This window comes from Salvelinus alpinus, chromosome 28 (assembly GCF_045679555.1).
Source record: "Salvelinus alpinus chromosome 28, SLU_Salpinus.1, whole genome shotgun sequence".
In the NCBI taxonomy this organism is placed as follows: domain Eukaryota; kingdom Metazoa; phylum Chordata; class Actinopteri; order Salmoniformes; family Salmonidae; genus Salvelinus; species Salvelinus alpinus.
In genome coordinates this window covers 1,348,971-1,375,883 of record NC_092113.1, presented here as the reverse complement: position 1 = coordinate 1,375,883, position 26,913 = coordinate 1,348,971, and the positions used below count along the sequence as shown (strand labels likewise).

Sequence of the window (26,913 nt, the reverse complement as noted above, 5' to 3'; positions counted from 1 at the left end):
GCCATATTTTAGGCAGCCATAGGCATCATGTTTTTGTTGGGTCATTGTCTAGGTCTGTGTCTGTGTCTAGGTTGCATGTTTGCATTTTGTTCGGTTATAGCTTCACGGTCGTCTATTTGTTGTTTTGCTTCGTTCGTTCATCTCCTAAATAAAGAGAAGATGTATTTTTTACACGCTGCGCCTTGGTCCTCTCTCTCTCCCATGGTCGATCGTGACACTGAGGCTGTGTAGGGATTCATTTTGGATAGTTAACTGTGTGGTTCAAGCCCTGAATGCTGATTGGCTGACAGTCGTATACCACGGGTATGATAAAGCATTTATTTTTATTGCTCTAATTACGTTGGTAACCAGTTTATAATAGCAATTCGGCAACTCGGGGGTTTGTGGTATATGGCCAATATACCACGGCTAAGGGCTGTATCCAGGCACTCTGCGTTGCGCCGTACTTAAGAAAAAACGTTAACCGTTGAATATTGGCCATATACCACACCCCCTCGTGACTAATTTGTTAAGTGGACTGATTGAAGTGGAATGGATTTAGTTAATTTTAGTGTTTAATTTTGTATGTCGTTTTTTTTTGTTTCTTATTAAAAACTCCGTCCAGATGGTGGCGGTAATGCATTGATGCCAACCGCTGTTAAACCCCATCCTAGGAACAAACTAGCAGCAATGGCAGAGTCTTGTCGGACGTATTTTATGATGCACCAAAATGGACACGCTGTTTTCCATTTCTAGTGCTGTATTTTTATTTTTTTACGAATGAACTTGCGAAATGTGGGTTTAAACTTACTAAATATTTGAATACATCTCAGGAGTAAGAGCTTGAACCAACGACGGTGACGTTTACGATGTTTTCGAAATCGTTCCGTGTCAAGTCCAACACAGTGATCAAAGGATCCGACAGGTGAGGAGAGTCCCTTGTTCCATTTGCCAGTTAGAGACTGGCAGGGTAAAACCTTTTGAGGTTTATTCTGTATATCACAGCAAGTTTTTGTACTCGGTCAGCGGTTTCTACCTAGTTAAGTACAATACCATTGGAAATTAATGTTGACAGATTCCTAAAACTGAAGTTATTTTTTTTTTTGCTGCTTCCAGTTGAGACAACATTCAGATAAATAGCCCAATAGCACAGTTAACGTGTCCAAATCAATAGCCAATATGCAGAAACAGTTCGTGATATTGAAGTCTTAAAATGTACCATCTACACATACATGGGAATAAATAGTAACCGTATTACTTGTATTTATTAACTGCACACACACACCAAAACTGTCTACTGGTTTTGGTTTTAATACGTTCCAGTTGTCAATGGGAACAACATCCTCTATTCACTTCCTGATGAACAGTCACCCATTCAGTGTATACGTCAATACTATTCTCAGAGGCGAGAATTCACTGGTATTTACAGTGCATTCAGAGATTGATTCAGACCCCTTGACTTTTTCCACATGTTACATTACAGCCTTATTTCAAAATTGATTAAATTACATATTTTCCTCAATCTACACACAATACCCCCACAATGACAGAGAAAACCAGTTGAGACATTTCAGCAAATGTATTAAAAATAAACATACCTTATTGACGTAAGTATTCAGACCCTTTGCGTTGAGACTTGAAATTGAGCTCAGGTGCATCCTGTTAACATTGATCATCCTTGAGCTGTTTCTACAACTTGGAGTCCACCTGTGGCAAATTCCATTGCCTAGCCATGACTTGGAAAGGCACACCTGTCTATATATAAGGTCCCACAGTTGACAGTGCATGTCAGAGCAAAATCCAAGCCATGAGATTGAAGGAATTGTCCATAGAGCACTGTGGCAGGATTGTGTCGAGGCACAGCTCTGAGGAAGGGTACCAAAACAATTCTGCAGCATTGAAGGTCCACAAGAACACAGTGGCCTCCATAATTTTTAAATGGAAGAAATTGGTCTATGGAACAGTGGTCTATGGAACTGCATCTCAGTGCTAGAGGCGTCACTACAGACACCCTGGTTCGATTCCAGGCTGAATCACAAGCGGCCGTGATTTGGAATCCCATAGGGCGGCGCGCAATTGGCCCAGCATCGTCTGGGTTTGGCCGGTGTAGGCAGTCATTGTAAAGAAGAATTTGTTCTTAACTGACTTGCCTAGTTAAATAAAGGTTAAATAATTTAAAAAAGACTAACGTAACAAAATGTGGGAAGGGATCTCAATACTGTACTCATCTGTCTAGGTTGGAACTATTGCGGTCAGAACTTGTGGCAAACGGGACTCCATTTGATGACAGCGGTCATTTGATGGCGAGTGAGAATGACAAGTCATTGGCTGACAGCGCATCATCTGCTGCTGAATGACAGCGCTGCGTCGTGTGGGGTGGGGAGTGATCTTCAAGAACACTGCAGAAAAAAGATCCGGCAAACAGCGAAGCACACGGGCATCTCCCTCCCACTCGCGCAGCTGCCAAACTGACACTGCTGTTAAGCAGAGAGCGCAATGACTAGAGTCCATTTGCACTTGGCCAAATCAATTCCAGTAATTAATGAAATCCTTATACATTTACTCTAACACATTGCGACCCACCATTAACAGGTCGGTCGCGACCCATACTTTAAGAAAGACTCTTCCAAGAGCTGGCCACCTAGCAATCATGGGAGAAATGCCTTGGTCAAGGAGGTGACCAAGAACACTCTGACAGAGCTCTGGAGTTCCTCCTGGAGGTGGGGAAACCTTCCAGAAGGAAAACCATCTCTGCAGCACTCCACCAATCAGGTATTTATGGTAGTGGCCAGTCGGAAGCCAATCCCAAGTAAAAGGCACATGACAGCCTGCGTGAATTTTGCCAAAAGGCACCTAAATAACTCTCCGACCATGAGAAACAAGATTCTCTGGTCTGATGAAACCAAGATTGAACTTTTTGGCCTGAATGTCAAGCGTCACGTCTGGAGGAAACCTGGCACCATCCTGGCACCATCCCCACCACCATGCATCATGCTGTGGGGATATTTTTCAGCGGCAGGCCTGGGAGACTAGTCAGGATCGAGGGAAAGATTAATGGAGCAAAGTACAGAGATCCTTGATGAAAATCTGCTCCAGAGCACTTAAGACCTCAGACTGGGGCAAATGTTCACCTTCCAACAGGACAACGACCCTACGCACACAGCTAATACAACGTAGCAGTGGCTTCTGGACAAGTCTCTGAAGGTCTTTGAGTGGCCCAGGCAGAGCCCGGACTTGAACCCGATCCAACATCTCTGGAGAGACCTAATAATAGCTGTGCAGCGACGCTCCCCATCCAACCTGACAGAGCTTGAGAGGATCTGCAGAGTAGAATGGTAGAAACTTCCCAAATATAGGTGTGCCAAGCTTGTAGTAAAAAAAAAAAAAAAACATTTGCAAAAATGTCTAACCCTGTTTTTGCTTTGTCATTATGGGATATTGTATTGATTGATTGATGAGGATCAATTTTAGAATAAGACTAATGTAATGTGGAAAAGTCAAAGGGTCTGAATACTTTCCGCATGGACTGTATGTATTAGTGGGGGAATCGGGTTGTGTGTGCTGTTGAAACTACCATCCCTTTGAAACTGGAGGTATTTTTACAGCACTGGTTAGAGAACAACTCGCAGAAGACCAACCGCTATGTTTTGTAAAGTACGGGGTCACCAAAACATAAAGAGGAACTCAACACGTCAATCATTCAGCGATTATCACTTTAAATGAAATAGCGCGAGAGGGGGGAGATGAGGTTGCACATCCTGTTTTAAAACTAACACGCCTCCAGCACCACACATAATATGTACATCACCGGTTAGAGGACAACTTGTAGAAGACACACCTTTGGCATCGATTCACAGGTGTCTTCTTGGGTAAGTCCATAAGAGCTTTGCACACCTAGGTTGTGCGATATTTGCCCATTTTATTATTTTCCTAATTCTTCAGGCTCTGTCAAGATTTTGGGGATCATGGCTAGACAGCAATTTTCAAGTCTTGCCATAGATTTTCAAGCAGATTTATGTAAAAACTATAACTTGGCCACTCAGAAACATTCACTGTCTTCTTGGTAAGCAACTCCAGTGTAGATTTGGCCTTGTGTTGTAGGTTGTAGTCTCTGGTGTAAAGCAGAATGAAGCAGGTTTTCCTCCAGGATTTTGCCTGTGCTTAGCCCATACCATGATGCAGCCACCATCACTGAGTAACTGCCTCATTTGCATGATGTGTTGTTGGGTTTGCCCCAAACACAAGGCTTTGCGTTGAGGCCAAATGTTTTTTTTTTGCAGTATTACTTTAGTGCCTTGTTGCATACAAGATGCATGTTTTGGAATATATTCTGTATATTTGTATTCTTTTCACTCAATGTTGATCCATCCTCATTTTTCTCCCATCAAAGCCATTGAACTCTGTAGGTGTTTTAAAACCACCAGTGTCATCATGGTAACATCCCTGAGCAGTTTAATTCCTGTTCTGCAATTCTGTTCAGAAGTACGACTATCTTTGTGTTTGTGTGGTTTAATATATACTGTAGTTACTAACTTGACTAGTGATGCACCGATATGACATAAGATGGCTCCAGAGCAGAAGGCAGACGTTTTACGTGCCCCCAACCGATCGTGTATTTTTTGTTTGTTTATCTGCGTTGTTTGTAACTTATTCTTTTGCTATTTTTGTACATAATGTTGCCGCTACTGTCTCTTATGACCGAAAATAACTTCTAGACATCAGGACTGCGATTACCCACCACGGACTAGCAGAATCCTTTTTCTTCTTTCACGACTCTGACGAGCCCGAGGCGGAGGATATCCTGTTACGGCTAGACGTTCCGCTAGCGGAACATCTCGACAACATCCGGGGAAATTGCAGAGCGCGAAATTCAAATTTAAATTATTAGAAATATTTAACTTTCATGAAATCACAAGTGTAATGCATCGAAATAATGCTTAACTTCTTGTTAATCCAGCCGCCATGTCAGATTTCAAAAAGGCTTTACCGTGAAAGCAAACCATGCAAATATCTGAGGACAGCGCCCCATCATACAAATGCATGACAAACATATGTCAACCAGCGAGGTTCAACACGAAAGTCAGAAATAGCGATATAAAAAATGCCTTACCTTTGATCTTCTGTTGGCACTCCAAAAGGTCTGTTACATCACAAATGGTCCTTTTTGTTCGATAATGTCCTTTATATCCATAAAAACTCAGTTTAGCTGGCGCGCTTCAGTCAATAATCCACTCAGTTTCCCTCTGTCAAAATGCATACAAAATGAATCCCAAACGTTACTAATAAACTTTTCCAAACAAGTCAAACAACGTTTATAATCAAACCTTAGATATCCTAATACGCAAATAAACGATCAAATTTAAGACGGAGAATCGTTATTGTCTTTACCGGAGATAAACAAGAAAGAACGCACTTGCCTTCACGCGCTTGGAAACACTGGCCAAAATGGGAGCCACCTAGAAAAACTACAATTTCTGGGTAATTTTTCCAAAAACCAGCCTGAAACTCTTTCTAAAGACTTGACATCTAGTGGAAGCCCTAGGAAATGCAATTTGGGAGTACTTGGGCTTATAATTATAGTACTAGCCATTGAAAATAGTGGTAAGCCATTTTTTTGAGGGGGGGTGGTTTGTCCTCAGTGTTTCGCCTGCCATATCAGTTCTGTTATACTCACAGACATAATTTTAACAGTTTTAGAAACTTGAGTGTTTTCTATCCAAATCTACCAATTATTTGCATATCCTGAGTAGCAGGCAGTTTACTTTGGAAACATTTTTCATCCAGACGTGAAAATACTGCCCCCTAGCCCAAAGAGACACTAGTATTGGAGGCTTTGACGAAACCTCCTTTCGAGGATTCGGAGAAGCCGTCTGAACACTGCTTTACTCTTAGCTTTTTCATCAGCAAAACGTGACTGAGCTCCACTCGCTTTCAATGAGCCCAGTCTGCCTACAATTGAAGACAGACGATCTAGGTGTGACCTTAGGCAAAAAGGCTGGATTGGGCCATAAGGTTTTATCACCCCTTCATATCAATCAAGCCATCGAGCTGGCGACTTACTGCCCCTCCTTTCCAGATTGCGGAAGAGGAGCGAGCGAATCTCCTGTGTCCAGTCCGTTCCTACAAACGCTATTTTGAAACCTCGTAGCACTACAGGAAGTCAGACAGGCTGTTTCAGTGCTTCGGTGGGAAGTCAAAAGGCCTTGCGTTGTCCAAGCAGAGGATTTCACACTGGCTTGTGGATGTCATACAAGGTCCCACAGTTGACAGTGCATGTCAGAGCAAAAACCACGACATGAGGTCAAAGGAATTGTCTGTAGAGCTCCGTGACAGGATTGTGTCGAGGCACAGATCTGGGGAAGGGTACCAAAACATTTCTGCTGCATTGAAGTTCCTCAAGAACACAGTGACCTCCATCATTCTTAAATGGAAGAAGTTTGGAACCACCAAGACTCTTCCTAGAGCTGGCCGCCGGGCTAAACTGAACAATCGGGGGAGAAGGGTCTTGGGTCAGGGAGGTGACCAAGAACCCGATGGTGACTGACAGAGCTCCAGAGTTCCTCTGTGGAGATGGGAGAACTTTCCCGAAGGACAACCATCTCTGCAGCACTCCACCAATCAGGCCTTTATGGTAGAGTGGCCAGATGGAAGCCACTCCTCAGTAAAAGGCACACGACATCCCACTTGGAGTTTGCCAAAAGGTACCTAAAGGACTCTCAGACCATAAGAAACAAGATTCTCTGGTCCGACAACTATGATTGAACTCTTTGGCCTGAATGCCTAATGTCACGCCTGGAGCAAACCACGCACCATCCCTACAGTGAAGCACGGTGGTGGCAGCATCATGCAGTGGGCATGTTTTTCAGTGGCAGGGACTGGGAGACTAGTCAGGGTCAAGGGAAAGATAAATAGAGCAAAGTACAGAGAGCCTTGATGAAAACGTGATCCAGAGTGCTCGGAACCTCAGACTGGGGGGAAGTTTCACCTTACAACAGGACAACAACCCTAAGCACACAGCCAAGACAACGCAGGAGTGGCTTTGGACAAGTTTCCGAATATCACTGAGTGGCCCAGCCAGAGCCCGGACTTGAACCCGATCGAATATCTGTGCATCGATGCTCCCCATCCAACTTGACAGATCTTCAGAGGATCTGCAGAGAAGCATGAGAGAGACTCCCCAGATACAGGTATGCCAAGCTTGTAGCGTCATACCCAAGAAGACTCGTGGCTGTAATCGCTGCCAAAGTCTGAATACTTATGTAAATGTGATATTTTCAGTTTCTTTTCAATGCATTTGCAGAAATGTCTATGAAATGTCATTATGGGGTATTGTGTGTAGATTGAGGACACTTATTTCATCCATTTTAGAATAAGGCTGTAATGTAATTAAATGTGGAAAAAGTCAAGGGGTCTGAATACTTCACGGATGCAATGTATAGTCAAAGGACCTTACGTGTTCTGTTTAGAGGCGAATTGGCTCTGGAAGCCAAAACAGCCAAATACTCTGTCTTAATGGGAATCAAATTGATTCTCAATTGCAGTACGTACGGTTCTTGAAACCTAAAGACCTCTACTTTTATATCACATCAAAATATACACTGACTGGACACTTTGTAACTGTTTTTAACACAATTGCAGCCGACAGTGTTTTTCAGTGACCACACGTTTGTGGCGTCAGTCTTCCGTTTACACACAGGTGTTTGGAGATGCAGAAATCTAATTAGCGCTGGTATGCCTGTCTTCCATCTCTTTTCTGTGAACAAGTGCTGTAACATGGAAATATGGCTGTGTGGTAACCCTATGAAGGTGTGTAGTAATTAAACATTTTGTAAAAAAAAAAAAAAAATCTCACTGATATAAGGAACACAATCTTTAATGTTTCCAAAACAGTACTGGAAGGGATGCCTATTCACATTTAGAGAAAGCGTCCTCCATGAAATGCGTATAGAGCCCCCTTCATCAATAAACGCTAAAGATAGTTAGCGTCTACGATTAGTGTAGATGGGTACCCATCTGCTATTATTAGCAACGCTGGAGTATTTACACTGCAGCGTTGCTCGCTATTGTATTGGGTTGCACAAAAACTATCGGTGGGAAGCCTGAAGTTAAATCAAATTCCAACTTACTGTGCCGGTAGCTCGAAGGCCGGCAGATTGCGACGAAGCGACTAAATATCGCCATCTGCCAGCCTTTGGGCTACTGAAGATTATTGCATACATCTAGGTTTTGGATATCTGACCTGTTCCATTTCCTACTCCACAACTAAGATGCAGGTGGTGGTTGTAATTCAGTTATTATAGGCTTGTGGAAATGAAAGCATAACATTTCCTGAAAACTATTTCAGATAATATTTCATATCACCTCTCACCTTTAGGAGGAAGCTGAAGGCTGACTTATCCACAGCCTTTCCCTCTCTGTCTGTGGAGGAACTGTCCGAGTTGGTCCCAAACAAGGAGGAGCTGAATGTGGTGAAGATTTATGCCCACAAGGGAGATGCAGTGACCCTCTACGTGCTTCATAAGAACCCAGTGTTCTTTGAGTTGGAGAAATGCCTCTATCCCACAGGTAGGGTTACAGTCAAGTGGCAGAGGCACTGACCATATAATTCCGGGAAAAAAAGGGAATTCTTGACTGTACAGTGTGTCTTGTTGTTTTTCAGTGTATACGCTTTGGCATTATCCCCATGTCTTGCCAACATTCACAACATGGCCTCCAGTGCTACAGAAGCTGGCTGGAGGGGCAGGTAAGGTCTTATGTAAAACCTGGACTAATATTAATCAATGTATCAGTCATTAACATGTATTCTGAAACTCTATCCTCCCTGCTCCTCCACAGATCTCATGCTGCCTGGAGTGGTGGTGCCTCTATGTGGTCTCCCAGAGGTGAAGAAGGGGGACTGCTGTGCTGTTAAAGTTGTTAGCAACAGGTAGGGCTAAGCCATACATCAGAAGGAAGTTGATCGACTAAAGCCGTTTGTGGTCACTAATTGGCTGTTACCGCTGTCTATAATGAACACATTGACAATGACAGGCTTCATATTCTTTCTCACAACGTCCTGGTTGTTTGTTTGTTTCCAGGGCTCCCATGGCAGTGGGCACTGCCACCATGTCCAGTGCTGAGATGAGGAGCTTGGGCATGAAGGGCAGAGGGGTGTCAGTCCTCCACACCTACATGGACAGCCTGTGGTGAGTGCCTGGTCAACCTCAACACACACACTGAAGCATGGTCAGACTGTCAATTACTATAACCCTGACACATTTGTTTGTCAATAGCTAGTTTTTCATCCAGTTGGGGACAGATTTTCATGTGAATATTCTAAAATCCACAAAGAAAATATGCGTATTTGGTGCGTTTCCACCCAACGAACGTGTTGGGTGATGACGTAGTGCAAACAAAATTTTAAAAAATATATACGTGATGACATAGTGCAAACAAAACTGTCTTTCTTGCTTAAGTTTTCATGTAACAAATAAAACCTTAAAGTTCCATCGCATTTTCAACTCTACCGATAGTTTTGTCACAAACTGTTGCATTGAATAGCCTCTTCTGGCCTTGGCATGTGTGCTCTAGCAGATACAGTGCGGGTAGGCTGGTCTACATGATGATATTATTATGGATAAGGGCGAGAAGAATGTTTTTATTTGTGAAATGGTAGTCCAGCATCATTCAGCAGGTCACCAGAATACGACCATTGATATTTATTGGGAAAGGGTCATCAAGATCACAGTGCACTTTCACCACCCTGTGAAGTCTGTGGCCTAGTAAGCTGCATAGTTTCCCGAGTCATAGTCGGAGGACCACCACCATATAATCGCGTGACTCCAAAGTCTACTTCGATATATCAATATTTGTGCATAGTCGTTTCCACCACCATTTATTGCATAATTAATTTTAGACACAAAAAGATCCCACCATGTCGAACGAACATATCTGTCGGCATTTATAAAATTGTAACGAAACTTCCTGTTTCCATCACAGCTGTCGTGATTTTTATTTTTATACGGTATGACTTTACTCGCATAAAAACTGTGGATGGAAACCTGGTTAGTGTTACACTTTTCTTTTCTTTTTTAGGGCATTTGGAGACAAGTCTGGTCCTCCCTCCATTCCTGATGTGGACACTGAGGGTGTCGAGGCAATGTATGGAGAAGAAGAGGAGGATGATGAGGCAACAGAGGGGGGTGAAGAGGAACCGTGTCCCAACTCTGATGGTGACAAGGCCACAGATGCCCCCTGTCCTGGTATCCAGGAGCTCAGCCTGGCTGACAGGGAGGAGGGGGAGCATGGGAAAGAGGAAGGAGAAGACCCGAGAAGCCCACAAGGTAGCTATTACTGCTCAACTGGAGATCCAGGGAGAGGAGAGTTTGGCATTTATTATATGTGTCCATGTGTTTGGGTCTAAGGGAATTGAGAAGAGTTCTGGTTTTATTTGCTCTAGTGTTCTGTCAATATGTAATTCCATCACAATTACATTATCCTTCATAAATCAAAATCCTTAAAACAGAGATTAATGGCAAACATATTTGATTTTAAGTGTCTTTCTTTGAAAGCAGTTATCTTATTGCATGAGTCATGAATTGACAAACAAAAAGAGACAATTACAGTATATATCAAAAACATGCATCTCAAACATAATCCTGTCCTTACAGAGCAGATGGATGCCCTGCTGCTGCAGTGTTTCCTCCAGGCGCTCAAGAGCAAAGTGAAGAAGTCAGAGCTCCCCCTGCTGACCAGTAGCTTCCTGCGCATCCACATGTTCTCCTGCTGGTAAACACTACTCTGGGACATTGAGTTTCCCACTAACATCAGTGCATAAGTGCAAAAGAGTTCTGTGCATCTGGCCTATCTCAAGTTAGGATTCTGCTTAAAAGAAGTAGCTTTGAATTGAACACTCATATGAATTGTTGTTTTTACAGTCCAAGTGGAAAGCAACTTGACATCAAGAAATCAAGCTATAAAAAGGTAACCCCTGTCTTAGAATAAGAGTGGACCTCGACTTAACTTGTAAAATACATCTCATTTCATAATGCTATGATGTTTCTTAATAAACTTGAATTTGAGACAGGATGGCATTTGACTATCCATCAATGATCACTGAATTATCCTTTTAAATCCTAAATGTTTTGTCCCCAGTTATCCAAGTTCCTTCAGTGCATGCAGCAGCAGCACAGCCTGGTGAGGGTGAAGGAGCTGAGTAAAGGGGTGGAGAGCATTGTAGAGGTTGACTGGAAGAACCCAGAGTGAGTATAGCCTCTTCTACCTACGACATTTATGAAGGGGCTTGAGATTAGCAATAGTGAAGTGTTTTACTACAGTCTTTTCTGCTGCATCTAGACTGCGCTCCTTCCGCACCCCAAAGGATCCTGGGATAGAGGAGGCCTCAGTGGAGGTGGAAGGAGCAGAGGGGGAGAAGCCTTACCATCCCCCTGAGATCACTACCCTCTACAGTGTGTCCTCTCGTCTGGAGCCTCTGTTTCAAGATGCCAAGAAGAGGTGAGTCTGGGTACATGCCTGCAAGCGTTAGTGTGTTTGTAGTCTTTAAAAAAATATATATTTTTTTTTGTGTGTGTTATACTGACATGTATGTGCTCTCTCTCAAAGGAAAGGAACAGTGCTCCAACCAGCGGAAGTGAGAGCAATCATCACAGATTATGTGAAGAGGAACGAGCTGGTGGATGAGAATAATAAAAAGTGAGATTGCGTGGATTCAAAGCGTTCACTTTCATTCGTTATTTGAGACATGATTTTATGATCTGAGACGTTCAATATCCATTTGTTTGGGAGATGCACTGCCAGCGCAAATATGCCCCAAGAGAGTATCTTGTTCAAGGTGGTAGCTATCAACAATCCTATATTAACACAGTCTGTGTGAACTCTCCACCAGTTATGTCATCATTAACCCGATCCTATGTGACTGCCTACTGGAGAAGTCAGAGTACCAGGAGGTGGAGGCACTCAAGTGGGATGACCTCTTCAGCAGGTAAACAGCTGTGGGTAGTGAAACATTGGCCTGAAGTCATGCTGCATCACTGGCCTTGGATTATGACTCAACACCACCATCTTGTGTCCACAGGACGCTATACAAAATGCAGCACTGCCACCAGCTGGTGTTCCCTGGCCAGCCACCCATAGTAAAGAAGGGCCACATTGAGCCCATAGACATTTCTGTGGCCTCCAGGGGCTCCAACAAGAAGGTACACCCATGACAACATGTTTACGAACTCATTTTTTGAAGCAACACTCCTCAATCTTTGTGATTTTAATCAAATATCCTTCCGTCCGTCCCTTTCTCCCTTCTCTTTAGGTGACAATGATAAAGAACCTGGAGGTGTATGGTCTGGACCCCATGGCTGTGTCAGTCGCCCTGCAGCACAGAGTCCAAGCCAGCTCAGCCCTGAACCCGGTCCCCGGCTCCAAGGACCGAGTCCTGGTCCAAATACAGGGAAACCAGGTCCAGCAAGTCTGCAAACTTCTACTAGGTTCGCAAATATGTCCTTTTGGAAACCTCAGTCTTGTAATGTCTTGATTCCGGCTCTTGATTTTACAGGTGTTTATGTGCATAATTTCTAAAGCTTTTTCACACTTTATTTTGCAGATAAGTATCAAATTCCCGGCAAGTACATCCAGGGACTAGACAACAAAGTTCCGAAGCCTGGGAGGAAGAAATAATAGAACTTCAATTTCATCGACAAGTATGTATAGATGTGCAAAAAAGCCCAACAACAAATTGTTTATCATTCATGAAATAAAGTCTACTCCAGGATTTGGCTAAATTGGGTGTTATTAATGTTACGTGATGTCTGTTCAGTAAGAATACACTACACAGTTAGAATATGACCTGGCCAAGCATCACCCTCTGGGTCTATGGGTGGGGTTAACAATACCTGACATTGGGCCTTCTGTGACCATGGTTGCTTATGACAAAATGACCAAGTAATTAAAATATGACCGCCCTGTGTTCCGTAGAAACGGCCCTCATTAACGATACAATGCCCCGAATTTCTTTGACAGAATTACCAGGCTGAGAAAGTGAAGCAAGTCTCTGACTTGCATCCAGGCTAACATTGTGCTCTCTGTAGCCTTAAAATGAGGACAACTGTTTCATTGAATTTTTGTACATATAACAAATTGGTAAGGAATGGGTTGATATTATTTTAGGATCTTTATTCATAAAAAAAAAAGAAATTATGCTGATATGAAGCAGAGATTTTGCCCTACATGTATCTGATGTAATAACAGTTACAGAACCAGTACTTCTAACAATCTACACTTTGTCAGAGAAGTTATTGCATTCTGTCTGTCACTATTGAATTGTGTGTGTGGACACTTAAATGTAGCATCCCACACCGAGTCATTCAGTAGAAAATGTAGTCAAAGCAGATGTCTGCAAAATCAGTAGCTAAGCAGTAAATGTCATATTTACACTTTTGGAAGATTTTTAATCATGGTAAAATACTGTGGTCAAGAGATGGAGCATTGCACCAAAACCTGCCATCACATAGTTCTGTAATTGAGTCACTGGTGAATTTCCATCAGAGGCTTTACACAGAGGTGAAAAGTTATCAGATTAAATAGATATCTTATTATTATACATGATCAGATTAAATAGATGGCTTTGATTTCCTTTAAATAAAATAAAAACTTGTCATTAAAATGTATTGGTAATGTCTGTCCAAATGTGGTAGTTTAAAGCAAAACATGTATAGCCCATTTGAAAAAGAAAAATATTTTCATATTGAAGAATTGTATTAAAATTTGAGTCACAATATAAGCGCATTTAATACAATAGTAACTAACACGTTTTAAATGCCTTTGGCCCAATTCTATACAGTATATTTCATATTTACAGTGCGTAGTGAAGGTCTACACACCCCTTGCACAGTTCACATTTTGCGGCCTTTAAAATTAAATCTAAAACGGATTACGTTTTATATTTTTCCTACCGATCTACGTTACATTCTCAAAGTGAAGGAAAATGTGAAAATGTTCCCAAAAAATATTTAGTCTCAGTCCTGACTTTAAGCTGCTTAAACAAATCTGAGACAACGTTTGAATATTGCTGTCCAATGATTCCCAACCAAACTTTACGGCAACATACAGGCAATTGCCAAAATACAATGGAAATACCAAGGTAAAGTTTATTAATAGCATGATGAGCCCATTATTAACTGTTAGAATTACTTCAATGCGCCTCTGGATCTCTATTGTAGGGATGCGACGCCATACTTCCACAAAATGCTTTCTCAGACCCTAAGCATGATGAGATTTTATTTGATTACTTAACTCAGGTACCACACCTGTGTTGAACCACCTGTTTTCAATATACTTTTTATCCCTCATTTACTTGAAGTGTTGCCTTTTATTTTGGCAGCTACCTTTATTTCCATTGTTTTTGTCAATTGCTGTAGTTCAGTAAATTTGGTTGGGAATCATTGGACAGCAATATTCAAACGTTGTCTCAGATTTGTTTAAGCAGCTTAAAGTCAGGACTGAGACTGGACCGTTCAGGAACACTCAACACCTCTTGGAAATGCATTCTGGTGTGTCTTTGGCATAAAAATGTGTGTAATTGTCCTGCAGAAAATCTCTCCCGGGATTAGGTTTTCAGAAGACTGAGTGTGGTTGTCCTCTAAGTTTTTACCTGGGCTTTGCTCTGTTATTTATTTTGATCCTGATGACAAACTCCCCAGCTCGAAGTAAGCAATTGCACAGCATCTGATGGAGACAGACAGGTCGAGTGGTGAGTGAGGTGAGCCCCTCTCCTCCATAAAGGGAGTCACTCGCCCGCCCAACTGGTCATTCTCGCCTGTCTTCCTTGCGGAAGTTGACTGCGTACACTAAAGTGCTTTTCAACTCGACTGGATTTCTGTTTTTCTTACTGAACCGTTCTCAGGAGAACCGTGAGGTTAACACTGCCAAATGTAGGACTTCAACTTGAAAGGTTTTGCTTAGAGTAGAATAAATTTTCTACTCGTCAGTCTCCGTTTAGCTAGCACCACACGGCTTGCTATTGGTATTAGTTTACTTATCGCCGCCGCAAGGCTTTAGCCAACCAGCTGCAAGGCTAGCTAACAAAGGACTAGCATTCGCCGCAAGGCAAGCTAACCGTACTAGTACTACACAGCAACGGTAGTGTTGCTAGCTCCTAACTCTCGCCTAGCTAGCTACAAATGACACTAAAAAGATTAGCTCTTGCCGTAAGGCTTAGCTAACGCGGGTAATTCGCCGGAAGGCTAGCTACCCCAAACTAGCTTTTTCACCCGCAAGTGAAAACTCGCATTTAGGCTAGGGCTGGGCGGAATAAGAATATTTTGAAGATAAATACACAACTGAGAGGATGAGAGGACTTTAAACTAGAGTACTAAATATAGTATACCTATTTACCTCCCCCTGATTTGCTTTGGAGTTTGTGTTATTAAAGAAAAAAAAATATATATACCTGTATTCATTCATGGACTGGTTTGGATTTTCATGTTTGATTTGTTTCCATAATTATTTAAATCTGTTTTTATAGCCAGCAAGAAACTGCTAAAAGCTGAGAACTGTTGTACTTGCTAGCACAAGTCAACTTCGGGAGGGCAACCAAGCCAAATAGATAGTTCTCAGTTGTCTTACTACCTCTAGTGGTGAAAGTAGGAACTGTATTTGAAGATAAATGCACAGCCCCCAAAAAATTATAGGCATACTAACACACAAAAAAGCATACTTAGATGCTTACTTACCCTAAAAGCATACTTAGAACGTTTTATTATTCAGAAATGTCAAAAGTGAGAAATACTGTAATATGATATTTGAGCCCTACGTTCACCGTATCGTGTTGACTAGACTGATCACCCTAGCTTCACAGCTCAGCGGTCGAGAGACACATTTTGTTTGTCGAGAGACAAGGGAAGCCCACGCTTCTCTCCGGCTAGCAATATGCTAACTAGCTAGGCTAGTGCCATGAGCCCTGTGGTGGTCAGAGAGAGAGCTGTGTGGCTCAACTTGTCTAGACTCACTGTTTTTTCAAAGTATTTAGAGAGCAAGTTGTGTTGAGCATTTTTGAGTGTCAGAGTAATGGCCAGCTCGCTGTCAGCATAAAAAATAAATATAAAAGATGCAAAGGTAAAAATGAAAGGAAAAGGTGTCGTAGTCTTCTCAAATACCTAACCCTGTGATAAAGTTGTATTTTTCAGCGGGACAATTACACATTTTAATGCTGAAGACAGACCAGTATGACTTTCCAAGAGGTGATGAGGGTTCCTGAATGGTCCTGACATGAATCTGCTTGAAAATCAGAGAAGGTTTGAAAACTGCCTTCCATCAATGATTCCCAAGAAAATATACTGAGCTTGAGCAATTTTGACAAACAATTGATATATAGTACACTCGGAAAGTTTTCAGACCCCTTGACTTTTACCACATTTTATTACTTTACAGCCTTATTCTAAAATTGATGAAATTCTTTTTTTAATTATCAATCTACACATAATAGCCCATAATAACAGAGCAAAACAGGTTTAGACATTTTAGCAAATTTATACAAAATACAACTGATATCACATTTACATAAGAATTCAGACCCTTTGCTCAGTACTTTGTTGAAGCACCTTTGGCAGTGATTACAGCCTTTTCTCTTCTTGGCTACAAGCTTGGCACACCTGTATTTGGGGAGTTTCTCCCATTCTTCTCTGCATATCCTCACAAGCTCTTTCAGGTTGGATGGGTACCGTCGCTGCACAGCTATTTGATCGCGTTCAAGTCCGGGCTCTGGCTGGGCCACTCAAGAACATCCAGAGACTTGTCCCGAAGCCACTCCTGTGTTGTCTTGGCTGTGTGCTTAGGGTCGTTGTCCTGTTGGAAGGTGAACCTTTGCCCCAGTCTGAGGTCTTAATCTGCTCCAGAGCACTTTTCATCAAGGATCTCTGTACTTTGCTCCGCTCATCTTTCCTTCCATCCTGACTCGTCTCCCAGTCCCTGCCGCTGAGAAACATCCCCACACCATGATGCTGCCACCACCGTGCTTCACCGTAGGGATGGTGCCAGGTTTCCTCCAGACGTGACTCTTGGCATTCAGGCCAAGAAGTTCGATTTTGGTTTCATCAGACCAGAGAATCTTGTTTTTCAGTCCTTTAGGTGCCTTTTGGCAAATTCCAAGCGAGCTGTCGTGCCTTTTATTGAGGAGTAGCTTCTGTCTGGCCACTCTACCATAGCGGCCTGATTGGTGGAGTGCTGCAGCGATAGTTGTCCTTCTGGAAGGTTCTCCCATCTCCACAGAGGAACTCTGGAGCTCTCTGAGTGACCATCGGGTTCTTGGTCTTCTCCCTGACCAAGGCCCTTCTCCCCCGAGTGCTCAGTTTGGCCGGGCGGCAAGCTCTAGGATGAGTCTGGTGGAGGCCACTGTGTTCTTCGGGACCTTAAATGCTGCAGAAATGTTTGGTACCTTTCCACTGATCTGTCTCAACACAATCCTGTCTCGGAGCTCTACGGACAATTTCCTTGAACCTCATGGCTTGGTTTTAGCTCTGACATGCACTGTCAACTGTGGGACCTTGTATAGACAGGTGTGTGTGCCTTTCCAAATCATGTCCAATCAATTGAATTTACCACAGGTGGACTCGAAGTTGTAGAAACAATTCAAGGATGATCAATGGAAACAGGATGCACCTGAACTGAATTTTGAGTCTCTAGCAAAGGGTCTGAATACTTATGTAAATAAAGTATTTCTGTAACAAAAAATATATAAATGTGCAAAAATGTCTAAACCTGTTTTTGCCTTGTCATTATGGGGTATTGTGTGTAGATTGATCAGGAAAATATGTATTTAATCCATTTTAGAATAAGGCTCTAATGTAACAATGTGAAAAAAGTCAAGGGGTCTGGATACTTTCCAAATGCACTGTATGCTCCAAAAGAGTTGTGAGAATCTTATTCAAAATTATTCACAGCTGTAATAGCTGCTTCCACCAATTATTAACTCTGGGGTGTGAAAACAAGACATTCCATTTTTTATTAGAGAATTTTTCTATAATTTATTTGACTTAAATGTGGAGTAGATTGTATACGTTGGTAGAAAAAACATGTAGTCACTTTCTAGATTTGCATTTTAATGCAGCAAAATGTGAAAGCTGAGGAGTACTAGACCAGACAACCTGGGAAAAGTTTTCAAGGTTGTTTTTTACAGGTTGTCATCCATGCTAGATCAAACAATTACGGGGTGGTGTGCAAACATGCTAAATTGCTGCTGAATGGAAATGTGGTTAGTTATGACAATCCTGTGGTTGAAATTTCACCCTCTAAACAGCAGTTAACATTGATTACTTTTTTTCCAAAGTCAATGTATTTTCCATGTACTTTCCACATCACAATGCGTTGACAAATGCCCTTGATTCAACCATTTTGTGCCCAATACACAGAAAAGCATATTTTCCATCGTTTTACTCAAACCTGGGAATTAGCGCACAAAAATACCTTCCTCTTAGAAAATCACTTCTCAATAATAAGAACTTTACCTTGTGAGGATCTGACATTCTGGGGGAACACGACCTGAACCTACCATCCTATAAGTAGTTTGTGCTGACTTCAAAATGGTGTGTTTAAGGTAGGCCGGCTCTGGCTCAACCTATTGATTTTGCCCGACAGCACAGTCGTTGATGTGGCACGCAGCCATTGGTTGATGCATGCAACGTCTGAACAGGGGAGGTCGAACCCATTGGGTATGTTCGAGTTGTAAGGCTACTGAAGGCTATCTGCGATAGCCGAAAGTCGGACACTGTCGTGGCTTTCCATCAGCAAGGCTCAGATCAATATGGTAGTGTGAACACAGCTGCTGTTGTTAAATGTAAAAACAACTCTTTCAAGCAGGCTTAAGCAAACAGCAGACAATGCTACCACTCCAAAATATTTGTTGACAAAACAATCAAGATAGCATTTCTTAATCCCAGGCACCTGTTTAGGAAATGAAAAATGCTACAGCCAGGAACAGAGCTCTCCCTTTCTTGTATATCTCTCCTTTTGTTTGCATTGTAACTGGGAACCTATTCAAGGAAATTAATTCTGACTGCAGGGGCAAACATTGCACATGTGTAATTCTGCTGTGAGCATTGACAGGGTGATGTCATCCTACTTTTACAGAGTAACAAAATGGTGTGAAGTACACATTTAATTTGACCTTTATTTAACTAGGCAAGTCAGTGAAGAACAAATTCTTATTTACAATGACGGCCTAGGAACAGTGGGTTCACTGGAAACCTATTCAAGGAAATTAATTCTGACTGCAGGGGCAAACATTGCAGATGTGTAATTCTGCTGTGAGCATTGACGTCATCCTACTTTTACAGAGCAACAAAAGGTGTGAAGTACACATTTAATTTGACCTTTATTTAACTAGGCAAGTCAGTGAAGAAGAACATTCTTATTTACAATGACAGCCTCGGAACAGTGGGTTAACTGCCTTGTTCAGGGGCAGAACGACAGATTTTTACCTTGTCAGCTCGGGGATTCGATCTAGCAACCTTTTGGTTACTGACCCAACGCTCTAACCACTAGGCTACCTGCAACCCCACACACATTTATGGAGTTCCTAGTTAACTGTAGATTTCTGGAGAAAAGGTAACCATTTATGAATTTGTGTTATGAGAACTAATCCGTTTTCCATTGTCCTGAGAAAGGGTTTAAACAGTCTCATTAACCCCAAGTACCTTCAGCTTGGTCCAGACCTGGACAAGGCTAAAGTGTTATAAATTGTAAATAACAGGTCTACTGCTGGGCAGGGTTTTGTTAGTCTTGCAATGGGACAAAACCTGTCTGACACAGGTTATGAATACCTGACGGAACTTGGCCTGAGTGCAGGCATAAAGATACGTGTTGATGGCTGCATTACTGAGGCTCAGCATGCTACCAATGTCAGCCGCCACATTGATCTGCAGGTTGTAGTCGTTGCGATCCTGGCCATAGACGAAGGTGGTGCGTATGATGATCTGGGTGATTGCGCGGGTGACGGATAGCAGCACATAGCTCATGGACACAGTCACCAGGAGCACTACAGACTTCCTCTTTCTGGAGCGCAGCAGGGGCGTCACCCTGTAGGCCCCTGAGGTTAGGTCGGCAGCCGTCACCACGTGGACCTTGTTGCTAAGGGAGATCTGTCGCAGAGTCAGCCCGTTGAGGGTGAGGATGATGAGGAAAGGTAGGACGTAGGCCACTAAGGTCTGGGCCCCCACCAGGGCATGCACATAACCATGCGGGCCCTCAGGTTCGTATATACAGGCCCATCTGGTCTGGTTGTGGTCGTAAACTGAGACATTGGACCAGTAGTAGGGTATTGCCAGGAGGTGGCTGAGGAGTAAGATGGTGGTGATGGCTGCTAAGGCACTGCGCGGGGTGCAGAGTTTGGTCTTGATGGTCCAGGTGTGGATGGCAATGAAGCGCTCTGCTGTGAAAACCACCACCAGCCAGGTTGAGGTGTTGTAGGCCCTGTAGCTGAAAATGTCTCTCAGGCGGCACCAGGGCTCACGGCTCCAAAACGGCTCCTCAAATCAAATCAAGCCTCATTTAAAGTGCATTTACAATGGAGGGAACAGTTCCTATTGCCATCAGTGTAATAACATCAAGCACTCAAATCCATTACAAAGAAATGACAAAACAATTAGTAAAGTAGGCCAGGGTTTCCTTAACACGGTCCTGGGACCCCTGTGGTTACACATTTAGTTTTTTGCCCTAGAAGAACACAGCTGATTCAAATAACCAACTCATCATCAAGCTTTGATTATTTGTATCAGCTGTGTACTACTTGGGCAAAAACTAAAGCATGCACTAGGGGGGCCCCAGAACAAAGTTTGGGAAACCCTGAAATAGGCTACTGGGTTAGTACAATGCTGTTTGCTGTTACTGTAGTAATTACAGCGTTTTTATAGAAATCCAATGTAAACTTTTACTGACAGAACTAGAAATGAAAAGAACAGTGACATTTCTGACTAAATAAGTACCTCTTGGCAAAATTTGACCGTGATCTCCAGCACCACGATGAAGACGAGGACCAGAGTGTCAGCTATAGAGATGGCCATCAGGTAGAAGGTGCTGGACTTGGACAGCATGCAGTTTCTCCGCCAGAAGATGAGGAAGGTAACAATGTTGGCTGGTGGAGGTATTTGTGTCATTAGGTGTGTCATTGGAAACAAATTAAGCATTTAATCATACATACATAGCCTATACCAAGCTTATATCAGCCTTTGCTTAATGTTACTATAGCCATATAAACTCAGCAAAAAAAGAAACGTCCTCTCACTGTCAACTGCGTTTATTTTCAGCAAACTTAACATGTGTAAATATTTGTATGAACATAACAAGATTCAACAAATGAGACATAAACTGAACAAGTTCCACAGACATGTGACTAACAGAAATGGAATAGTGTGTCCCTGAACAAAGGGGGGGTCAAAATCAAAAGTAAGAGTCAGGATCTGGTGTGGCCAACAGATGCATTAAGTACTGCAGTGCATCTCCTCCTCATGGACGGAACCAGATTTGCCAGTTCTTGCTGTGATATGTTACCCCACTCTTCCACCAAGGCACCTGCAAGTTCCCGGACATTTCTGGGGGGAATGGCCCTAGCCCTCACCCTCCAATCCAACAGGTCCCAGACGTGCTCAATGAGATTGAGGTCCAGGCTCTTTGCTGGCCATGGCATAACACTGACATGCCTGTCTTGCGGTAAATCACACACAGAATGAGCAGTATGGCTGGTGGTATTGTCATGCTGGAGGGACATGTCAGGATGAGCCTGCAGGACGGCTACCACATGAGGGAGGAGGATGTCTTCCCTGTAACGCACAGCGTTGAGATTGCCTGCAATGACAACAAGCTCAGTCCGATGATGCTGTGACACACCGCCCCAGACCATGAGGGACCCTCCACCTCCAAATCGATCCCGCTCCAGAGTACCGTGACTCGTCAGTGAAGAGCACTTTCTCCCAGTCCTGTCTGGTCCAGCGACGGTGGGTTTGTGCCCATAGGTGACGTTGTTGCCGGTGATGTCTGGTGAGGACCTGCCTTACAAAAGGCCTACAAGCCCTCAGTCCAGCCTCTCTCAGCCTATTGCGGACAGTCTGAGCACTGATGTAGGGATTATGCGTTCCTAGTGTAACTCGGGCAGTTGTTGTTGCCATCCTGTACCTGTCCCGCAGGTGTGAAGTTTGGATGTACCGATCCTGTGCAGGTGTTGTTACACGTGGTCTGCCACTGCGAGGATGATCAGCTGTCCATCCTGTCTCCCTGTAACGCTGTCTTAGGCGTCTCACAGTACTGACATTGCAATTTATTGCCCTGGCCATATCTGCAGTCCTCATGCCTCCTTGCAGCATGCCTAAGGCATGTTCACGCAGATGAGCAGGGACCATGGGCATCTTTCTTTTGGTGTTTTTCAGAGTCCGTAGAATGGCCTCTTTAGTGTCCTAAGTTTTCATAACTGTGACCTTAATTGCCTATCGTCTGTAAACTGTTAGTGTCTTAACGACCGTTTCACAGGTGCATGTTAATTAATTGTTTATGGTTCATTGAACGAGCATGGGAAACAGTGTTTAAACCCTTTACAATGAAGATCTGTGAAGTTATTTGGATTTGTATGAATTATCTTTGAAAGACAGGGTCCTGAAAAAGGGACGTTTCTTTTTAATAATTTATTTAATAATTTACTCAAAGATTCATTATAACCATTAAATGCATTATCCATTAAATGCGGAATACATTTGATTTGTCAAATATATTTGTGGGAAAAAATAACATGCATATTCTGATGTGTGCTGAACAAATGTGCCAGTTTTCCTACAACGCCCCGAGTCATTGTACTCATCCATCTGTATAAGACATCCATACCTTGCAGCAATTAGTTCTATAGGTTTAGGTATACTCACAAGGGATGCCCACTATAGCCAAGGCTGGGTAGAACACAACCTGCAGAGTGACCATCCAGTGTTCCTCTTGGGTGTTCATGTCTTTACCCACCAGATATATTGTATACTATTAGCAGAAACTGCATCCAGGAGAGTCCCTCTCCTCTCAACATCACTAGCACATATCTGTGCTTTTGTCATATCACTAAGAGTTATCCCCTCACAAGCACACCCCACACAGACATGCAAACGTGCACACGTGTCTTTATTTACCTATTGTTAATCATTACTCTATGACGATCTCTGAGGCACAGACAAGCTTATTGGTTGGACTACAGAGGTTGGATATTCTACTCACCTTGTGTGCATCTAAAGAACCTTCTTCCTCTCATCGATCTACTTTTCTTGTCTCATACTGACATCCAAGTTAACAACTCTAGGGAGATAGAACGTTTTTGTAATATTACCCGTCTAGGGAGAGAGAACATTTTTGTATTATCCGTATTGTTCCTCTGATGTTCGAGTGTCCAGTTTTCCGTTAGATAAGGGAACAACAGCAAAAACTTCCTGAGAACCTATTTAGCAGGTATTGTTGTTAGAGTTAGGAGAACATTCGAACATGTCAAACAAAACTTACCCAGAACATGGTTAGCATGTTCTCTGGACTCAGATGTTCTTGCAATGTCCCATGAAACATGTCTAGAACATTAATATTGGATATTCTGAGAACATGTTTCATGGGACATTGCAAGAACATCCGTGACCAGTTTTCTAAAAGTTAGGGGAATATTTCATCAATGTCACACAAAACATACACAGACCATGGTTGCCATGTTCTCAGAATAAAGATATTCATGTTCTGGATAGGGGTGTGAATGTTTAAATTAAATTGGGATTGTTGACATTTAGAAGAAATCCCTAACCGAAAAACTAAATCACAGTGCACTTATCAGAAAACTACCATTAACAGGTCCCAATCATCATTATAAAGGGGGATTTCAAAAAAAAGTATTTGCCACGGATATAAAGCGCTCCGCATGTCATCGTTGTTGACAGTTGGAAAAATGGCAGAGAGAGAGGGAAGTGACAGCAGTGAAGTCCTGTATGACAATGCTTTCAGAAGTTAAGTGAGAAGGTGGTGAAATGCAGACTTTGCAAGGTGGAATTGAGCTACAGTGACAGTACAGGTGCAATGCTTAAAACGGTCTAACAAAGGTTTTTTTATCATTTGAGACAGTAGTTTTATAAGTGCTCACGAGCCAAAACAGGTCCACTATGTCATACATTTTTTTTGGGGGGGGGGGGGGCAATTCGTATGATAGGTTCCCGAATTTCAATTTGAATTAAATGCTATGAATTTTAATTTGTACAGTATGTTACGAATTTGTAAGCACTTAAGATCCCAAGAGTGTATCTTTAACCATCTGAAAGGGAGGCACTGTGAGACCCAAATCGTTGCTGGCAGCAGCGGAGGCCACCAACCACAGACACTAGACAGGCTCTTCACACGAAGGAATTTCGATAAAGGATGGAGTGAGAAAATCACAGCGCGATTACAGAAATGATTGCAGTTGATATACAGCCATTGTCAATGGTAAAGTATGCGGCTTCAATGTCCTGATGGCGTATCTAGATCCAGACTACAAGATGCCATGTCGAAAAACCACGACGGTCCGAATTGAGAAATTCTACAATGATTGCTCTGCAAGTACAAAGCACGAGCTCTCAAACACCCCATACATGGCGTTAACAACAGATTGTTGGATGTCTATGAACACGATGTCATACATCACTGCAACGAGCCATCACGTTGATGAAAAGTGGGACAGGAAGTCCCATGTACTGACCACTGAGAACATGGAGGAGAGGCACACAGAGGAATCTAACTGCATCATTGCTGAGTGAGTGGGGGGGCAGCAATAAGGTGAGCGCCGTCTGGTAGCCATGACCGCGGTAGATGGAACTGCATAGCCTCCTAGCGGTCATATGCAGGACCATACCTGCATTGTGAATTCACAAGAAATTGTATGATTTATTTGTATCGTTTAAAGGTTTAAACAATACAAAAAATTACCAAATTGCCACGTGATATTCCTGGGTTTTATATCTACTGTTTCCACCCTATGAGGTTGGAATAATACTTTGAAATTGTGAAAATGGTGATAATGCCCTTTTAGAGTATTACATTTCATCCTGTTTTGGTGGGATGGAGTTTTGGCCTGTCTGGTGACATCACCTGTAACGTTCGTCGTCGTCGGATGAGGAGGAATCGGACCAAAGCGCAGCGTGGTAAGTGTTCATGTTAATTTATTTAAAAAACAGAACACTAAACAAAATAACAAAGAGAATGAAACGAAACGAAACAGTCCTGTCTGGTACAGACACAAAGACAGAAAACAACTACCCACAAAACCCATGTGGGCAAGAGCTACCTAAGTATGGTTCTCAATCAGAGACAACGATAGACAGCTGCCTCTGATTGAGAACCACACCCGGCCAAACAACAAAGAAATACAAAACATAGAATGCAAAACATAGAATGCCCACCCCAACTCACGCCCTGACCAAACCAAAATAGAGACATAAAAAAGGAACTAAGGTCAGGGCGTAACATCACCAGGTGGTAAATTAGTTAATAGACCGATAAGAAAAAGAGATCCAAATCTCTCTGCCAATAACAGCTTGTTTCTAGTTTTCTAAGGATTAGAAGAAAATTCCATGTCACACCAAACATACACAGAAAATGGTTGCCATGTTCTCAGAATATAATATAAATCGATATTCTGATATTCTTTGAGTTAATTTGGGAAATAGAAACTCAATAAAGCCAAAACTTTCCCATGGTGCCCCCTGTTAATGAATTAATAATTACCTGATTCATTTAATCACGTAATTATAGCCCGTTAATCATTCGATGAGCAGCAGTCGTCACATTAATCAATAAAATGTGACGACACCACGTTCTGGGTAAATTCCGTTTAACATTAAGGGAATGGTTTCTTGGAAACAGTCCTTGACATTACTGGCACATTGCTATGAAAACATTGGATAATGACCGAATGAGACTTAAGGTGTCACATCTACACCCGCTCCTCCCCTCTGGTGTTCGACATCGTCGGTATACTAACCACCAGTCCTGGGATCCATTATTACGCACAGCTGGCATCAATCACTACGTGCACCTGCAGATCATCGTGATACTCACCTGGACTCCATTACCTTCCTGATTACCTCCGCTATATCTCTCACTCCCTTGGGTTCCTTCCTCAGTCAGTATTGTTCCTGTGTTCAAGCGTGAACGCCACTGTTATGTTGTCTTGGTTGTTGTTTTATTAAACGTTTCTCCTGCACCTGCTTCTCGACTCACAGCATCATCGTTACAGAATACTGACTCACAATGGAAGCAGCAGGAAAACCGAATATCTCCCAGACGGTCAACAAGCAGGGTTACCTTCTACGTCAACACCATGACCAACTGGCACGGCTATGGAAGAGGCTCTTCACAGTTTGCAACGTCTCAAACACACCTTGGGGCGTTGCATTCAGCTAGCGGAGGATACTCTACAATCAGCCGACCCAGCAAGCCAGCTCAGCAACCCGCTCAGGTCAGTGATGCCCGTTTGTCACTCCCAGATAAATATGACGGTACCCCATCTATATGCTGTGACTTTCTACTTCAGTGCTCCCTCGACTTTACACATCAGTTGCGAGCCTCCACTAGCGAGAGGTCCAAGGTTGCAACAGTTATTTCTCTCATGACTGGGTGGGCGTTGGAGTGGGCTACGGCTGTCTAGGAGAGTGGAGAGGATGATCTAGATTCCTGTGAGGGGTTCATGGCTCTGATTTTTAAATGTACCTTCGCTCATCCCCCCCTGAGGGCAGAGAGGGAGGGTGAGCGTCTACTTCAATTACAGCAGGGGGACCAGACGGCTGCCGAGCAGCGCTCACCTTCCGGACAGTAGCAGCATCCAGTGGATGGAATGAGCCAGCGCTTCGTACACTATTCAGAAGAGGTCTGCACGAGGAGGTCCAGACAGAACTCGCCTGTCGAGATGACAACCTCACC

At 42.9% G+C, this 26,913-nt stretch overlaps 2 protein-coding genes across 2 annotated transcripts; one reads left to right on the top strand and one right to left on the bottom strand.

The window, feature by feature from the left end:
• The first annotated feature begins 665 nt into the window (after window positions 1-665).
• eif2d (eukaryotic translation initiation factor 2D) lies at window positions 666-12,742 on the top strand. Its single transcript, XM_071371051.1, has 15 exons — window positions 666-904; window positions 8,354-8,544; window positions 8,639-8,722; window positions 8,815-8,905; window positions 9,057-9,164; window positions 10,054-10,301; window positions 10,629-10,746; window positions 10,896-10,941; window positions 11,113-11,219; window positions 11,314-11,472; window positions 11,581-11,670; window positions 11,864-11,959; window positions 12,053-12,173; window positions 12,284-12,458; window positions 12,575-12,742. The coding sequence occupies exons 1-15, from the start codon at window positions 849-851 to the stop codon at window positions 12,646-12,648; spliced, it is 1,764 nt and encodes a 587-aa protein (XP_071227152.1). The 5' UTR covers window positions 666-848; the 3' UTR covers window positions 12,649-12,742.
• A 6,760-nt stretch (window positions 12,743-19,502) lies between these two features.
• LOC139557970 (probable G-protein coupled receptor 139) lies at window positions 19,503-22,947 on the bottom strand. The gene is made up of 4 exons (XM_071373347.1): window positions 22,869-22,947; window positions 20,946-21,094; window positions 19,785-20,489; window positions 19,503-19,511 (listed from the first exon to the last, which is right to left on the bottom strand). The coding sequence occupies exons 1-4, from the start codon at window positions 22,945-22,947 to the stop codon at window positions 19,503-19,505; spliced, it is 942 nt and encodes a 313-aa protein (XP_071229448.1).
• Window positions 22,948-26,913: the final 3,966 nt, after the last annotated feature.

Bases quoted from the DNA above. Each gene is read 5' to 3' on its own strand.
- eif2d (XM_071371051.1), top strand. From the start codon at position 849: ATGTTTTCGAAATCGTTCCGTGTCAAGTCCAACACAGTGATCAAAGGA. The intron at 8,906-9,056 runs GTAGGGCTAAGC...GTTTGTTTCCAG, and splicing joins GTTAAAGTTGTTAGCAACAG to GGCTCCCATGGCAGTGGGCA. The intron at 10,942-11,112 runs GTAACCCCTGTC...TTTTGTCCCCAG, and splicing joins AGAAATCAAGCTATAAAAAG to TTATCCAAGTTCCTTCAGTG.
- LOC139557970 (XM_071373347.1), bottom strand. From the start codon at position 22,947: ATGAACACCCAAGAGGAACACTGGATGGTCACTCTGCAGGTTGTGTTC. The intron at 21,095-22,868 runs GTGAGTATACCT...TACCTCCACCAG, and splicing joins GGCTATAGTGGGCATCCCTT to CCAACATTGTTACCTTCCTC. The intron at 20,490-20,945 runs GTACTTATTTAG...ATTTGATTTGAG, and splicing joins CGGTCAAATTTTGCCAAGAG to GAGCCGTTTTGGAGCCGTGA.